This window comes from Sphaerodactylus townsendi, linkage group LG03, assembly GCF_021028975.2.
Source record: "Sphaerodactylus townsendi isolate TG3544 linkage group LG03, MPM_Stown_v2.3, whole genome shotgun sequence".
Classification (NCBI taxonomy): Eukaryota; Metazoa; Chordata; class Lepidosauria; order Squamata; family Sphaerodactylidae; genus Sphaerodactylus; species Sphaerodactylus townsendi.
Genome location: NC_059427.1, coordinates 63,155,872 through 63,174,186, shown reverse-complemented (window position 1 = coordinate 63,174,186; position 18,315 = coordinate 63,155,872). Strand labels below are relative to the sequence as shown.

The window sequence follows — 18,315 nt, the reverse complement described above, 5'->3', positions numbered from 1 at the left end:
GGGGAAAGTGAGGCATATCGGCAGTTGCAGTTGCATTAGCATGTGTCTGGGTGAAAGCTGGTGGTAATACCTACCAAGTGAGAATCTATAAGGTGTATTACTATTGTTTGCTGTTAAACTATACAGAAAGAAAAATGAAAGAAAAAAATCCAATAATTATTAATGCTGAAGTACATAATACTAACAAATTATTAACTGGAATGTGATTGCAACGGTGAGGCATAATTTCTGCCACACACATTAGTTGAGTACACCACAGTCATTTGGCAGATGGACCCATGACAAAATATGCAGGAGCAATTTTGAAAGAGGGATCAAAATTCAGATGCGTTTTGAAGCATACAGCGCTTTCAGCTTCACAATCTTGCATTTCATTATTCATTGATTTTATTTTACAGAATTTGTACCCTGCCTTTATGTTCTCATTAGGGCCCTTACCAAGGCCCTTACTGCCTAGTAATCACTAGCCTGGCATAATTTTACAGGTTGTTTCTTATTGACTCTGGCTCTCTAGCAATAATGAACCAGCCTCAGGGTGATGTTCCTTGTGGAAGATGATAACATAATTATCAAAACAAAATAACAAAATAAATAAATACATTATAAAAATAATTGCTGTGTAAGCTGAGCCAATAATGTGGTTGGTCAGTAGTGCATAAGCCTATTCACATGATTTTATCTACTCACAAGAGCTTCTATGGTCATTTACATGGATGTCCTGGCCTGCGTGATGAAGAGGAAGAGCTGGTACCACTTTCTTGCTATGCTATTTCAGCTTTGGATCGCAATGAATGTATTGACTGAGGCTGACTTCACCAGTTCTTTGTTAACTGAAAATATACTTTATGTTAGACTTTTTCCCATTCTCTGCAGTTTTCAAAATAGACACAAAAATAGGAAGGATGAAAAAGTTTAGTTTTCAATACATACTAACGTTTACGATCAGATCTCAATAATGGCCTATAAGACAGTTGACACCTTTAAATTTGTTATAAATTATCTCTCAGATTCAAATGCAATATGCCACATGGTTTTGGATAAATGAAGATATTTTCCTGAATCTCAACACCCAGCAAAAAGTCTATGGCACAAAATGGTAAGCTATAGTACTGCAGTAAAAAGCTCTGCTCATGAGTTCAATGCCTGTGTCAGTGTTGACATGGGGGAGTCAGGATTCAGGAGTTTGCTGGGTGACGCCAGGCACTGTTATGCCAATGCTTCTTCTCATCAGCTGCACTGCTCCAGAGCAGAATCCTCTGGGCTTGGGATGGTGGGGCAGAGAGGGGAGAGCCAGCATGGTGTAGTGATTAAGAGCAGGTGGATTCTAATCTGGAGAACCGGGTTTCATTCCCCACTCCTCCACCTGAGTGGCGGAGGCTTATCTGGTGAACCAGATGTGTTTCAGCACTCCTACATTCCTGCTGGGTGACCTTGGGCTAGTCAGAAATCTCTCAGCCCCACCTACCTCACAAAATGTCTGTTGTGGGGAGAGGAAGGGAAAGGAGCTTGTAAGCCACCTTGAGTCTCCTTATAGGAGAGAAAGGTGGGGTATAAATCCAAACTCTTCTCCTTCTTCTATGCCTTTGCTGCTCTTTGCTGGCTTTAGATGGCTGGGACTGGCAAGGAGGAACGTTAGTACTCCTGGCATGAGGTGCAGCTAGCCATGACTGTTCCTGTGTTCTACTTTGGCCAACAAGGAAAAATACAAGTGCTGCAAAGCAAGGCACACCTGTGTCTGTGTTCTCTTCATGAGCCTGAAAAAGGAGAAGTATGCGGAACAGTGGCTCCTGGCTTTGCCCTTTGCTAGTGGCATCCACATCCTCCTCGCTAGGCCCATTGTGCAGGAAAGTGGGCTTAGGGCAGTAGCAACCAGTAAACGGTCAATCTGACTGTGTTGGATTTACTGTTTTACACAAATTAATTATGTAGTGTAAGTTAGTCATGGCTGATGCAAAATAGAATTTTTTTGAATAAAGTAGTAGATGCAGAGATGACAGGATATATGCCTGAAATATGCATTGTCTATGGAAAATCTCACATATAGTTACTGTGCTTGATAGTACACATATGGAATACATAGAATTTGATACACAACAGTGGTAGTCATGGTGTGAAAGACTTATCACATGAAAGAACATAAAAATGGGGCATGTATAATGGACACAACTCAAATGGCATTTTAAATTCATCTCCACGGTAAAGGCTACTACTATGTAACTGCTCACTATATCAAGGGATTATTTCCATGTCACTAAAAGCCTTTTGCTTCTTATAACATGACACATGATTTTAATTTGCATAAAGCAGAGGAAAGTCAGAGACATTTGATATTGCTAGACATTGCTGATTCTTGCTCAATGCATTCAAACTACATTGTAGGCAAATGTAAACTCTAGCCCTCAAAAGTTGATCACATTTTTTTAAAAAGACAGACCCATAATGAACTGGAAAAATCTGGAAAAAGTTATGCATTTCTCCTAATATCTCCTTTCATGTCCACAACAGCAATTATGGAAAGTTAAATTACTATGAACCCAACATTAAAAAGGGTTTCCTTTATCAAATGCTTTGTTCTGTTAGCTATATTTCACATTTCTGAAACTTAGAGCCAAAGAATGACCAAACTGCGACTGTATATATGGGAACAAAAGGAAAACATGAGAGACTTCACACTATTTGGCAGAAAGAAAACTAGTGGATTATGTACACTTTTCTTTCTTGGTTACCAAGCTGATATAGTTTTACAAAGTTATGCTTTAGTATCATATTTCAGAGGGACCAAATTACTCCTTAATATAAACAACAATGGAAATGCTTCATTTATTTTGCTTTCAAAGTACGTAGATTTCTGTTGAAAACACTCTTCCAGAAAGACAAAGGTTGATATTAAAACTTGAACAAAAAATGTACATCATATGCAAGGATAAAAAACGTCTACACACTTATGGATTCCTTTGGGGAATTTTCCTCTAATGAGTAATACATGAACAGTGAATTTACATGAAACATGTGGAAACTGTATTGAAATTTATAGCAAAATCAAGATTAAATTACTTGCAAATAATTTCTCTGTTTGGTGAAATGAACCTCATTTTCTTTTACTTATGCAAGCATGCTTCCAGCTGCGCCTTGTCAGCCTAAGGACCAAAAGCATTGTGCTGCTTTTCGTTTTCTAAGTGAAGTATGCGTTATCCTGCAAAGCTGTATTAGCTGAATCTCTGCATACTGGACAGAACAGTGCCTTATCCCTAGGGAAAGGAGCTATTTCAGTCTTCACTAAGGAATCATCTAACACAATTCAACATAACCCTGTTGAGACTTCCTTTATTTTAAAGATAGCAGCTGAATTTCTTTCATTTGCAGCTGGAGATTAAATGACAAGCAAAATCTACAGTTAGGTTAGATTTCCAGGTAAAATATGCATTTTCTTTTAAAATTACTGTTTGCAGCATGGTAATATTTAATATTTGCAAAGAAATTTTGCTTAATAATTTGTAATTATGTTGATAAACAAATATGATATGTGTGTATATGTATGTCTAAGACTAGTTCTAAAAGTATTTTCAGAAAGTTTTATGCAGCATACATGACAGATTACATTAACAGAAAATGTAGTGGTGAGTCATTAGTTACTTATTTTTATAGAAAACAATAGCATGTTCACAGTGTTTTAAGAAATGCCATGTCGATAAATTCATCATTGTAAAATTATAACTGTGTGTAAAGTTCTGTCAAGTTGCAGGTGAATTATGGCAACCCAGTAGTGTTTTCAAGGCAAGAGACTAACAGCAGTGTTTTGCCATTGCCCGCCTCTGTATAGCAACCTTGGCAATCCTTGGTGGTCTCCCATCCAATTACTAACCTGGGCCAACTCTGCTTGGCTTCTGAGATCTGATGAGATCAGGTTAGCTTGGGTCATCCAGGTCAGGGCAAATTATAATTAACATGTGATAATTTAATAAAATTAGTATTTTGCTCAAATTTACTCAGCACAGGAAGCCTAATTTCTTTTTGATTGTTGAGCAGGCTGGTAGAATCTAATAACATAATGAATGGGGTAATTTATGCAAACAGAATATTTCAAAGAACTCTGCATTAAAAATCATTAGATTAACTATTAGTCACGTCCACTATCTTGCTGGCAAAAAAAAAAAGATTAAAAATGACCAATATTCAAAGTGCAATATTTGTACCGGGAAAAATATGACACATTCAACAGATACTGCCAATGTAACTGATGTGTAGAATACAGTTCTGCAATAAAGGAAAGTTCAGATATTCCTAGCTGAATACAGTATTAGAAGGAGCAAATTTTATGCTTAACTTGTGTCCAGCCACCACCAGCTTTCCCCACACCTCTCTCCTGGGGTAGCAAGTAACATCTGGTAACATCTGACCTATTAAATGGCTGTGCTTGCTTCCTTGACCATATCAGTCAAGCCAGAAATTATTATTGTAAAGCACTCTACGTGGGGCTACTTTTGAAATCTAAAAATTGCAACTGGTTCAAAATACTAACCAAAGCCTGCCAAATCAGGCATATTTCACTATTACGTCTGATACTTTCTGTTTGTTTCTGGAACCATTTCAGAGTCTGACATTGACCATTAAATGGTCTGAGGCCAATCACCTCAAGGACCATCTGCTACCTTAAGTACCTATGTGACCCCTTAGGTTTGGGACCCCTGCTGTGTGTCCCCCTACAAGTTCGGATCCTTACACAGCTTCTTCAGTAATGGCCTTGTATATGTAGAAAGCCTCTTCCAACAGAAGCATCCCATCCTCACCAACAATTGCTAACGTTTAGACAAGCAGCAAAGACGTGGTTGTTCAAGAATGCCTCTGAGCCTTCACGGAGGCCTTTGTGAGTTAGTTTGTTTTATTCTCTTCTTCTACCATTTTAATAACTGTTGTTATCTTAGAAGCATATTACTGCTGCCCTTGCCTGAACAGGCCAGACTAGTCCAATCTTGGAAGCTAAACAGGGTTGGTCTTGGATAGTACTTGGATGGGAGACCACCAAAGAAGTCCAGGTTGCTATGCAGAGGGAAGAACTGGTAAATCATCTCTTTAGTCTCTTGCCTTAAGGGATCACCATGTCAACTGTGCTTTGATGTTATTACATGTTTATAGCTATCATCCAGGGACAGACTGTGAGTTCAAAATCTTGGGTCACTCGTACTTCCTTGGGTCATTCTCCTGCCTAGTGCTCCCTAACAGTCAGGATAATCCCACCGATTGTATAGAAACAAAAAATTTCAGTATTGCAACTGAAAAGAGACTTGAGAGAAGGATTAAAACTTAGCTGGGAAGCCATTAGAATAGACAGTCAGCAGAAGTTGAGAGCTGGCTCATTCCTACCTGCCCTACCACTAGTGATCTGCTTACGTTTATTATAGTAGAATCAGCATTGCCGTCATATGGATATCTAGCCTCTGCTCAAAAGCCTCCAATGATTGCAGTAAGTTTTCTTCTGGTCTATACTTGAATGTAGTATATGAATGATTTTTTAATTTACATAATTTAAAACACAATTTATAAAATAAGGTAGTTTATATTTCAAATGCTTTTTAGAAACTAACAATTTTAAGGAATTAAACACAAATACCAGTAATGAAAATAAAATAATTGAGTTCCTTCACACTTGATAGAAAATTAACGTTTTCATGCGCATCCAAAAGGAAACCAAAGAGGGAGACAAAACAAACTCCTGAGGAGAGGTTATCACATTCCAGGGCAGAAAAGGTCCTGTTCCTTCGAGATGATAACTGGACATTGCAGATTTTGGAGCAAAGCCTCACTGATTGATCTCTAAGTTTGTGACAGTTCATTCGGGTCAGTAACTAAGCAACTATACTTCATTCCTAGTGTTGTGAACTATCTGCAAAAATACAGAATGTAATCTGGAAGATACCATGACATGGATGTCTAATCTTTAAGTAGTAAGCACAGTTGCTTAGCCAACTGAAACTGGCAAAAGGCGCTCCAGAGTATGCAAACATACACACACTACCTGAGCATCCTTACTGTTCCAGGTGTAACCCTTAATTATATAGAACTGGGAGAACTGAATTATTTGGCAGTACTATATGGAGGTAAGGGGGCCAAGATACAATAATGGAAGAACAGAGAGGAAAAGATTGCAGTAGTCAGAGTGGTTATTGGGATATAAGGATGTCAGAAAAAGTACCACATTTTCAGAATATACCAGTAGAAGCAACATGACTATGTGAAAAACTAAATATGGAATATTTAAGATAGAGAGATAGAGAAAAGCATCAACTTACAGATGGTAGTAAAAGTAGTGAAATGTTGATGAAATCACACAGCATCTACGGGCAGAAAAGGACAGAAGCAAGATTGTTGGGAGTTTACAGAGGATTAGAAGAAAATATTGAGGCAGCAGAAATAAACATACAGTATGAGTTTGGAGGCAAAAGGGTAGAAGGAAAATCTGGTAAATAGTTATAGAAGGAGAATTGGTCATGGGAATGGTTTGAGGAGATGGCAACCAGAACTCATGAGGGGACAGGATCAATGCACAAACAGAAGAGTGAAAAAAACTCATCAGGATAGATAAGTGAAATGCTGGAGGAGGGGAGGGGAAGCAAAGATTCAGTGATATGTAAGAGTAGAGTTGGAAGAAGAGGTAAATTGTAGAGGAGAAGTGTAAGAAACAGAACAGATAGTTTTAACTATTTTTTCATTGAAGAAGGAAAAAATCTTCAGAGGCCCTTTCCGCATGGAGGCGGAAGGGCTTTGGTCGGTGTTGCTGACGCCCACCCGACGACGCCGGGACCGTCTGCATGGATGGTCCCAGAAAGAACCGGGAAGACGGCGCCGCTGCCCGGTCGACTTACCTGCTCTCCGGCCCGTCGCCGGGGCCTGGGGACACGCCTCCCCTGCCCTGCGCGCCTGCTTCCGCGTCGCAGAGCAGGGGGGCGTGTCCCCAGGCCCCGGCGACGCGCAGGAGGGCTGGAGAGCAGGTAAGTGAAGGGAGGGAGGGGGGGAAGCGCCTGGAAGCTGCTGCTGTTCGCACGGCAGCGGCTTCCAGCCAGCGTTTCCAAAAAACCACACTGGGGAAGCGTGGTTTGGAAACGCCAGCTTGGTGCCAGTCGGGCGGCGCGAGGGCAGCGCGGCTGCGAAGCAGCTGCGCCCCCTGTGCGAATGGCGGCCTGGGGACGGCGTTTTTGCCGTCCCCAGGCTGCCATATTCCGCCCGTGCGGAAAGGGCCAGAGAGAGTAAAGATTGGGAGGCAGGTTAGGCCTTGGTAGAGTATTAAAGCTAAAGAAGAGGAACTGAAGTTCTGTGAATAACGTGGATCAGGGTGCTTACCAGGGTGCTTAGTCAGACAGATGACATAGAAGAATAAGGAATTTAGAATGGACAAAGATCAACCAACATTTTGGTTTTGTAGAGGCATTCAGCATCATGAAATTACAAATAGAGATATTAGACTGATTCAGAGCTGGGTATGATAGAGTTTAATGTTCATTGGGGAATGCAAGGCAGGAGTTAACAACAGGGATGAGATGAAAATAGAAACTGAGAGTCTAAAGAATAAGCAAATGTAACACTGTTTCTGAGAAAGTCACTGAAATCAATCTTCTGTGGGTCAAAGAAAGAACATGAGCCAAGACAAAGGGAAAATGAAGATACTGGTCATAAACTAAGATTGTAATAGTGGCCAACTCATTGTATGGAAGAGTTATTCCAAAGGCAAAGATTGGAAGTGGTAGTTAGAAAAAGGCAACAGAAAGCATGTGGGTCAGAAAGAAATGTTGCAATCCATATGGAACAAGATGGGAATGTCAGAAAAGAAGAAGAGTGAGGCATCTGAAATAAAGATTGAGGGGAAGTCAGGAGAACAATACAGGCCAACAATACAGACCTTCAAAGAATATTTATAAAGAATAAACCTGGGTTATGGCAGAATTTGGAAGAAAGGAAGCCAATATCACCATCAAAACCTTCAGTGCTATGTGTGGTAAAAGGTACAGAGTTTGTGGATTCACTGTCCTCATAGTTCCTAATGATTATCTGAATTCAAATCTGTGTTATCAAATGCTAAGTCTGGAACGTTTTTCTTTCTTGCCCTAGTAAATTAATATTCAGATAGCTTCAAACAACACGTATGATAATTGTAATGCAGAACTTTGTAGTTTATCCATTTTCTTGAGACTACAGGAGACTCATTTTTCCTTACACTTCTGCTGTAGGACACGACGAACAAGTGGAAAATGAAAAAAACTGCACTACTGTATTACCTCCTGTTTGCTTGTCTGTGTATCATTCTTGCTCAAAATGACGGTTATAAAATAACTAGGAGGGGAAGAAGAAGAATGCACTACAGAGGCTTAAGAAGGGGTTCCTTAGGAAACAGGAGACCAAGAAAGCAGCCACAAACCAAATCCCCAATCCCTACAACTCCAGTACTAAAAATTCCACTTATTAATACTGATGAGGATATTACAGAAGTAATTGACTCACTTGTTGGCTTGGATGGACATGAATCCAGTTATAGTGTTTTACCAGGTAAGTAGAGAAGTTACTTTATATTTTCAAAACCAGAAAGGTCAAACTTAGCAAAAATTCAGCCCCTGTGATATCCGGAGCTAAGGTTCAGTGATGACAAAAACAGCCCTCATGTACCCCAAACCAAATATAGCTTATTCAATGGGTTTGAATGTAGCTGAATATGCTAGATCTAGTGTGATAAGATCCTGCATTTTTGATCCAGTTTGATGAGCTGATGAAAAGAATATGTTGCCTTCACTTTGTAGTTCAAGTATGGGTTCCTTTGACAACCCCTAAGAACCTAGTCATGATTGTCATAGCCTCAAATCCTCTTCCACAAAGTGAAAGCTGTAATACCTTGTCACTCAGAATATTGCCAAGGAACCAGAACAGAAATGTTAAATAAGGCTCTCTGCATGCTAAGATCATAATGATATTTACAGATAATTTACTGATAATTTCCAATTCTTTAATGTATCAAGATTTGTGTGTGTGTGTGTAATAGCAACAAACTGCAATGCTTGCTAAAATGGTTGCATGGAAACTTTACAAATAAACAATTGAGCATGTGTTTCAGCAATAATAGTCACAGGAAGTAAGTTTAAACTAAATGTTTCATGCAAAGATAAAGGTACATTTTCCAGCAAAACAAGGACCATGTTGGCCTCACTTTAGAAAATTCATTATGTGTCTATAGTTACTTCTTGAAATAATCTATAATGAACACTTCAGTCCATTTTCAACTTCAAATTCCAAATTCCATATATTAATGCAATATAACAATATTGTACAGCAGATTTGGGGGTTATTGATGGAAGTGAAGAACACTGCATGTTCACATAGTCTCACAAAATGATCACAAAGCTAATCATGACTGAAAAGGCCCAGGTTGTGGTGAGTGCAGGTGGGCTACTCCAAGAGCAGATGGCAGTCTGAAGACTGTGGTTGTTATGCAGGAAGATATAGAAGATGGTCTTTTGAGTATGTGGGCTGCAGGCCGTAATGAACTTTAGGTGGTTTAATAAATTAGTAAAATAGGCTGACTAGAAATGTCAGGAAGAGCTGTTATAGACCATTTAATTCACATTGTCTTTGCAAAACTATTAATTTCAAAGCATGTTTATATTAGAGGAAAATGTGACATGCATTTTATATGAGGTATTTTAAAATCCCTGTCAGAGATCATCAACCATACTGAAGTCATGTGTGGTTTCCTCATTTTCCCCTTGAGTCTCCTCTTTTAATCTGGAATTTTACCCAAAGGTTGAGCTTAAACCATCAAACACATTTTAGTTGGAATCCAATACTGGATCTGAACCATGTTTCCAAAGGTTGGATGTACTGAGGTATCTGCCAAGGCTTTCAACCACAAGGTATTTTTCTAGTCTAGTATTCAGAATCTTTGCAAGTTATAGTTCGATTTGGAAAACAAACTATTAGGTAATAGAGTTGATCATTAATCTAATGTGCACACACACGCACAGACATATATAAATTAATCATCTGTTCTTATATCTTCATTTCTGGAAATATTTTAATAACATCTTTCTTTGGCTTACAATTAAGCATAACAATACCTTAAAGACAAACACATATTACAGTATTTCATAAGACAGAACCTACTTAATTAGGTGGATGAAGTGTTTTTGTATTTTAAATTGTATTATTTTACTTTTGGGCAAATATATTGCATGAAAAGAATATAAGCAGTTTATTGAACTAAAGAGAAATGCCTCTGCTTCAATAACCCTTTTAAAGAGAATTCAGAAGCCTATCTCCAGTTTGCAATAATAGTAGTTCAAGACCGATTAGAGTCCCAGCAGATAGTTTGTTGGGCAAAAAGAAAAATGCAGTTCAAGAAGATAATAATATCTCAATTCCAAGGATTATTGGTGATGTAATAATGCCTGTTCTTTAAACACCCTTAGATTGATAGTTGGCTGTGGATTACACTCTCATCTCTCCCATTCATAGCATGAATTCCCTTCCAGTCTGTTCTTAGATATGGTCAATGATACACCAACACTATTATTAAGTATGCTTAATATTTAGTAAGGCTCAGTACTATGATTTTTGATCAGCTTCTGACCTATATGAACAGTAGCTTTATTATTTATATTCCATTTTCCCATCACAAAGTTTTGAGACTCCTTGGATTGTAGGGGTTGTCTCTTCTTGAATCGTACTGGGCCCAGACCCATGGATATTAAGTAGCTTCTTCATTCTTTAGGTGCATGAAGAGTAATCTTACTAATCCTTAAAACATTAAGGATTAAGTTTAGCACATCATTACAGATTATAGCAAGTTTCCTAAGAAGCAGATGCTGAAAGGGACTGGGAGGTGAAATAAGTCTGCAAGCATGGCAGAGTAAAAGACAGACAAATATCCATAGGAATTTATTATTTTAATGAGTGAAAGCTGAAATTTAAATTGTGAAATAAAATAAACGTACTTAAAGATACAAACAGATTTCAGAGAAATCACATGCTACCTGAAAACATAACTTTTCATTTTGTTTGGTAACCTGGACAGATAGGAGAAAACAACCACATAAAAATAAGTTTACCAACTATTTCTATATGAAATTAAGTCCTAACTTCATGTGAACTGGAACACCAAAACTTATATAAAACTTCACATTTATTAGAGGTATCAGAATTTCCCTTTTGTGTGTCATACCAAAGAGGACAGAAACCATTGCTCAAGTGTACTCAGAAACCTCCACTGAGTTCTGTATCAAGCTAACAGTCCATAAAACCAAACTGTTGCCCATGTGTTTTAAATCTTACTTTTGATTTCTTATCAGGAAAGGAAGGACGCTGTTTTGCAAATGGAATTATTATGTATGATAAGGCAGTATGGTCTCCTAAGCCCTGTGTCACATGCCTCTGTTCAAAAGGAAAGGTGCTGTGTGATGAAACACTATGCCGTCCTCTGACATGTCACAGAACCAAGATACCTGAAGGAGAGTGCTGCCCAGTATGCACAAATATTGGTACAGTATACTAATTTTATATATTTCCATATAAATCATATTTTAGCTTAAGTCAAGTAATCCTCTGAATACATGAATATGTTGAAGCTCAGTGAAACTGGGCACTGTGTGCTATGACCCATAAAGAAGTGGTATATGTGTGTGAGAAATACAATTGGCACCCCTTCCAAGTACTCTCTGTTCATCTTTGTGGCTTCTGTGCAGTCCCACATTAGTGTGTACAGTCCAACCACTGAAAAGATTACCAAAGATATCTAGCAGACTAGGATATCCCTCCTCCTTCTGGCACTTTCCCACCAAAATAATCACATGACCTGGATGAGAGGCCCTACTCCTTCAGTTCTTTTTGCTGCCAAGAAGAGAGGATCTCCAATGCTGTTCTATGTTCTTCCTTGCCTCATTTTTGAGGCTGAGTAGACTTGTTTCTCTCATCAATAGTCATTCTAATGAAGAATGAACTATATTTAAAGAAGAAATATTTCTGGATCTCCACTTTGTCATTAAGTATGCTTAGTATTTAGTAGGGCTCAGTACCATGATTTTTGATCAGCTTCTGACCTATATGGACAAAGGTTACCAAAGATGCCTCTCAGGGTTCTGGAGAAGATGGCATGGAAATGTATAAAATGTTATAAGCCACTTTGAATCCCTGTTGAGTAAGATGTGTTACATATAAACTCCATACTGATCTTTTTTTAACAGACATCTTATATTTGTATTTAAAACTGGTGTTCCATAGAACAAAGTCTTAGACACACAAATTTTAATTACTGGCTGATGCTGGGGGCCTCTGCTATAAATCTTTAGCAAACATATGCTTGATTTCACTGGTCATCTCTATTGCTGTTGATGACCTGCAGGTTAAATAGAACTTCATCTCTAATTCAGTCACTGTGAAATATGAATGAGGTAACCTGTTAGCCTGGGTAGAAGCAGAATTTCTTTGCCACACTTTCCCTTTAAAGTGTAAATCAAAAACTCAGTACGGCCCTTTTATTATTCCCTTTGACACGTCTCACATCAGATGCCAGTGGTGTATGTGACAAATCTGTTACTTTAATCTGGGTCAGTCTTTTTACACTACCCTAGAGAGGCTATGGATTCTTTAGTCTTGCTCTTTGGGGAGTAACAGGCTTGCTCTCTTATTCAGGGCTGTGTCTCAAGATGTCAGATGCATTGGCAGCTTTTACTGAAAAAAGTATCTGGTAGTTGAACTCTTTAAAATTCTTTAAATCCCTTCATCAATCCTCTATGGTGATATGCTCTACAAGAGACAGTAAAAATTCTGTGGTTTTCAACAGTTCTTCGCACACTTATGTCACTTTGTGGGCTTGGACCCAAAATCTTTCCTAATTCTCCTCTAAAGGGAGGTTGCCTGTCTTCCCATTAATTAAATTATTCAGTTCAGTACTGCCCCGGGACAGAAAAAGGGTGATATTTTGAATTATTCTTATGTGCAAAGGAGGCACCTGAAAATGCCTACTTTCAGGTCCAGGTCATTGGTGTGTATAAGTGCCATCAAATTACAGCCAACTTAAGGCAACCTGTAGGCTTTTCAAGGCAAGAGGTTGTTTGCCATTGCCTTGGTGATCTCTCATCCAAGTTCTAACCTGCTTGGCTTCTGAGATCTGATGAGATGAGGCTAGCCTGGGCCATTTCAGATCAAGGCCAAGATCACCTAATTATGTGTATTATAACCTTTATACTTTGCTTGGTTGACTTATTCATAGACATCTCTATCCTTGCTGCAGAGGGTCCCTCTAACATTGGAGGTAAGCTGCCAGTGGCAGAAACCCAACATTCCCCTCCATATGCAATTATGCCTTTGCTGTTTTATAAATGGGTGGCCCATGTGAGGCTGCTATCTTGTTTTTCCCTACTCTGTTGATGGTTAGTTGTTGATCCTTTCCTGGTCAACTCTTTTTATCCTATGGATTGAGTTTTGCCTTTTTCAGTTTTTACTTAGTCCATATTCTTCCAAGTTGGTTAGTTTTTAGCTTCCACAGCAGCAGTTTCTGGCATTTTTACACACCTACAGATTACACCATAACAGAATATTTTATCCTTTTTGAGATGTCCAGATTTTTTTTCTTTCTTCTGAGCTAATGTGCATCATTAGTGTGACCTAAACACTGCATTTTTCTCAGGGTTCTCCTTTTGACTCTGAGTCTCTAGAAATTAGTGCTATCTCAGATGCCTCCTTCCTTGTAGTGTGGGCACCCTGCTTTAGGCAGGTGTATCCCAATGGTTCGTGGTCATTTACAAATTTGTTGGTTATACCACTACTTTCACCAGGGCACTAGACACATCTTTTGTCTTTCATTTTAGTGCAAGCATTTCATCTAGTCATGGCAAACATCATAATTAAGTTGTTTTCAACCAACAGGAGCCAACTTCCAGATACTCTGACTAGATGTCAGTCTCTGTCCTGTTCTTCTTTGGTCTTTACATTGGCCTTCTAATCCCTTGGCAGGGTCATCTTTTTCCCCCAAGCTTTTTTGCTTTGCCGGTTGCACAAGGTTCATTTATGCTGTCCATCCTTTCTTTGGCTGTATCAGGCCTGCTGTATTGCTTTCATGATTATGATGCAGATTGGCTTATTCACACTCCTGCTGATGACTTTGATAGCCTTAATCAGCTCCTTTCCTGCATTATACAGTGGCCTCAAGTTTTTCTGAGTGGCAACTACCACTCCTTCACTACCAGATCTTGTACCTCTAATGCAGAAAAGAGTCTCTATGGGGCTGTAACAGGGTTTAGATCCTGCATCTTGTGCTGTTGATTATGGTTTGGCCACCTGATTGGGATTCAGATTCTCTAAAATTTCCTCCTCCCAATTGGGTTTCTAAGGATATTACAGAGGTTTAACCCTTGCTCATTTTTTTTGCTTCATTTATAATAGTCTTTTTTGGGTTTTTTTGTATGAAGTGCTTCAGCTGTGGAATGAGGGTATGTAGGTTCTAACGTATGCCTCCTCTATTCATGAACTTTCATAAAGTTAGGATGTCTGTGATTGTCTCTTGGTCCTTATGGCTCACAATGCTATCCTTACACTTCTTTCTGGTGCCAAACACCTGTGAACTCCATACATGTCTGAAATGTGACTTTTCTTGGGTATTGGTCTATTGGCTCTTAAGCTCCAAGAACGACTGGACACCATCCTCTTACTGCCTGCCCTTGTAGGTTGGTAGAAGCCATCACACTCTTTATAGAGGCTTGGCTGTTCAATGCCTCTTTACATATCACACCTCTCCAACAGAGGTCTGTTTTCTTTGCCATGCTCTTGCTTTACATTACAACTTCTTAGGCCTCTGGGTGAGGCCTAAGAAGTTGTAATGCACTTATTTTAGTAGGGACACTTATAGAAAACTCCCTGCTCCGTTATAAGGCAGTTCTAGGTGAATGTCAATATAGGATTCTAAACAACTGCTGGGAAGGAGGTTCTCTATAGTCTCTTGCACTGAAAGCTTCACACCTGCATCCATAATTCAGTGAGCTTGGTAATCTTCCAATGTGGGACTGCACAGAAGCCACGAAGGTGAAAAATAGTGTTGCTCCTGTAATGTTGTTCATTGAGTGGTCTTCTGTGCAGGCACACATTCCTCCCTCCTGCCCCACTTTGCGCTCTCTGGAACCTTACTTTCTAGGTGTCCCTGACAGTGGCATGGAGAGAACTGAGGGTATAGCACCCCTCCTCCTGGTCATGTGATCATTTTGGCAGGAAAGGAATTAGAGCCATCGTAGATATTCTACTCACAGGTGAGTATCAGCTCACAAATCTGGCAACAGATCTGCCTGTTCTTGAACATGATTGCATGGGGATTGACCATTAATAATTTGGCTTTAATGTATCAGATTGGCAATGCTGTTTATAGATTACAAAACATTCTTATTTCCCAGAGACAAAATATTGACCAATCTTGCAGTTAACCAGCAAAACATCCAGAAACAAACAACAAAAAATGTAGCCGCATGCATTTAATGCACTGCATCACCTCCCTCTTTTTCCATGGGCCGTTTCCGCACGGGCGAAATATGACGTCGTGGAAACGGTAAAAGAACCGCCATAGCGAGAGCGTTCGCACGCGCAGCGGCGGAGGTGCGCATTCGCGCCGTCGCGGAAACGCTAAACCGGCGCGAAGACGCCGTATCCAGAAAACGCTTTAAACCACTCTTTTTCCCCCTGTGACGCATCGACGCCGCACTCGTGCGAACAGCCGCAAGGGAGCCGTCTTCGAAATGGCGACTGCCAGACGGCCAAGCTGGGTCACCTTTCCCCCCCCCCACACACACACACGTTCGTCCCTGGTGCTTTCCCTGCATGGCCAAGCACCTTTCCCAGACCTATGCACTGGGACTGACAGTAGCTGGGAGGGGAGGCACTGACAGATGGGGGACGGGCAGGACATCAGGGCAGTCACGTTGTCCATCGCACTGCTGCGTGGGCATGACGTCGGGCCTGCACGGCTTCGCAAGTGCGCAGGCGCAACATCGCGAGACGCCGCTTCCGCAGCGCTGCAGTGCGAACCGTCACATTTCTGCGGGGCTGCGGACGCCCGCAGCTCCGCCTGTCTGTGTGAACGCTTTTTTTCGTATGCGTCGCAATTTGCGACGTCATCGCGTCGCTGCTTTTGGCCGTGCGGAAACGGCCATGGATACTTAAGTCTTGCAACTGTTATTTATTCTATGTGCCACTTAATGCCATTAGTAGACATTATGTAAATGTATTGTTGAAGGCTTTCACGGCTGGATTCAACTGGTTCTGGTGGGTTTTCCAGGCTGTGTAGACGTGGTTTGGTGGATCTTGTTCCTAACGTTTCGCCTGCATCTGTGGCTGGCATCTTCAGAGGTGTATCACAGAGGGAAGTCTGTTACACACAGCCCAGAAAACCCACCAGAACCACATTATGTAAATGTTAGTTGCTGTTTTGGGTGCTATTAAACAAAAGGTGTAAAATAAATGTGCATGACAGTAAGCAAAAAATATTTCCACAACTCTGATATAATTTTTAAAATCATTTTGGGTTAGAGGAGAAAGCTTATAATAGACCTGATGGCATCACTGATGAAATGAGCAATCACTTATCCTCCTTCATCCATTCTAACTGTGGCATAGCAACTAATTTATTTCCTGTGCCCAGCAGCTGCTATGCTGTATGTATCTCAGCATCAAACACAGACCTTCCATGGATTTGGGTGCCAATTCCAAAATTTCAGAGCCAGATCACTTTTCGGGCATTACCTATTGCAATGCTTCCATGGATAAAAACTGGAAAAAAACATAGATGGCAAATGTTCAATAATTTATATTATTAATAATATTTTCTATTGCAGAATGATAGTCTTAAAAATATATTGATGCTTGCTACTAACAATTATATTATCACTCTTTTTATTGCCAACTCTTCTCTTTCATTACTATGACCTCCCATCATTAAGTATTAAGCAGTATCTCACTTGGTGACGAATCTGAATTTTCTGGCGATTCTCCAGAACCCAATGATCTTAGTGTTATAGCAAAGCGAAAAACACATACCCCAGATGAAAGGAATGTTGTGTTTAAAAAAGGAGAACTTCTTGAAAATAAAAAAAATATTGTAAAAGAGAAAAGGAAGAGAAACAGAGTAAAAAGTCAGGAAGAGGAGAAAAAACAAGGACATGAAAATGATCAAAAGGATGAAGAGTTAAAAAAGAAAATAGAGGAAGAAAAACGAAGAGCATATGAAGAAGAAGAACTAAGAATTGAAGAAGAACTTAACAAACAGGAAGAAGAAAGTCAAGAGAAGGTAACTGAACATGATGAAAATGAGGATGAAGACCAGGAGGAAGAAGACATTCTGCGTGGGGATGTATTCAGAATGCCCCCTCGTTTCCCAGTTCCTGAGCTTTTTGCTGAAATTCCTCCTCTGCCAACTGGATGCTCTATATTGGACAACATAGCAAGCTGCATTAATGCCAAACTTACACGAATACCACCAATCATGGATGCACAGCTTACAAGCATAGAATTTGTAGGTAAGGAAAATGTTAACTTCCTTTTTACCTGTTTTACTGTATATACTCGTGTATAAGTCAACCCGCATATAAGTCGAGGCACCTAATTTTACCACAAAAAACTGGGAAAATTTATTGACTTGCGTATAAGTCGAGGGTGGGAAATGCAGCAGCTACTGGTAAATTTCAAAAATAAAAATAGATACCAATAAAATTACATTAATTGAGGCATCAGTAGGTTAAATGTTTTTGAATATTGAAAGAAAAACAGTAAACTAGCTCTGTAAGTGGAAAAAAGGGTCAAGAAGAACAATATGGTATCAACAATAACTTTAAAAGTACAAAAACCTTAGCTTTTTGTAAGAAAGGGTTTTAAACAATGGATCTTACAATAAAAATTGGAATGAACATGCCTGTTCACTGTGACTCAAAACTACCCTGCTTTTTAAAAGAATAGTTCATTATTTTCAGTGTACATATTTTTAAAATTGCACATGGCAGGTGTCATTTTAGAAGGAACATTCACACAACCTGTCAGGGGAGGAATGTTTATGTTAGCAGTACCAACATTTCAGAGTATCTTTAGGAGACTCTCCTGATGATACCACCAAGGTTTGGTGAAGTTTGGTTCAGGGGGTCCAAAGTTATGGACCCTCAAAGTTATGGACCCCCATCTAGTATTAGTTTCCATTGGAAACAATGGGGGATGAGAGCACCCACTTTGGGGATCCATAACTTTGGACCCCCTGACCCAAACATCACCAAACCTGGCTGGTATCAGCAAGATATTATTTTGATGATACCACCC

At 39.7% G+C, this 18,315-nt stretch overlaps 2 protein-coding genes across 6 annotated transcripts in view; one reads left to right on the top strand and one right to left on the bottom strand.

Moving 5' to 3' along the window:
- LOC125428255 (centromere protein P) overlaps positions 1-18,315 on the bottom strand; it is a 216,178-nt gene that overhangs the window by 52,712 nt on the left and 145,151 nt on the right. The gene's annotated exons all lie outside the window — the stretch shown is intronic.
- Positions 3,216-18,315, top strand: part of ECM2 (extracellular matrix protein 2) — a 28,858-nt gene continuing 13,758 nt past the window's right edge. Inside the window, exons 1-4 of the mRNA XM_048488026.1 lie at positions 3,216-3,411; positions 8,220-8,535; positions 11,325-11,513; positions 16,953-17,528. Of these exons, the coding sequence (XP_048343983.1) occupies positions 8,241-8,535; positions 11,325-11,513; positions 16,953-17,528 (1,060 nt within the window). The 5' untranslated portion in view covers positions 3,216-3,411; positions 8,220-8,240. The remainder of the gene's footprint in view (positions 3,412-8,219; positions 8,536-11,324; positions 11,514-16,952; positions 17,529-18,315) is intronic.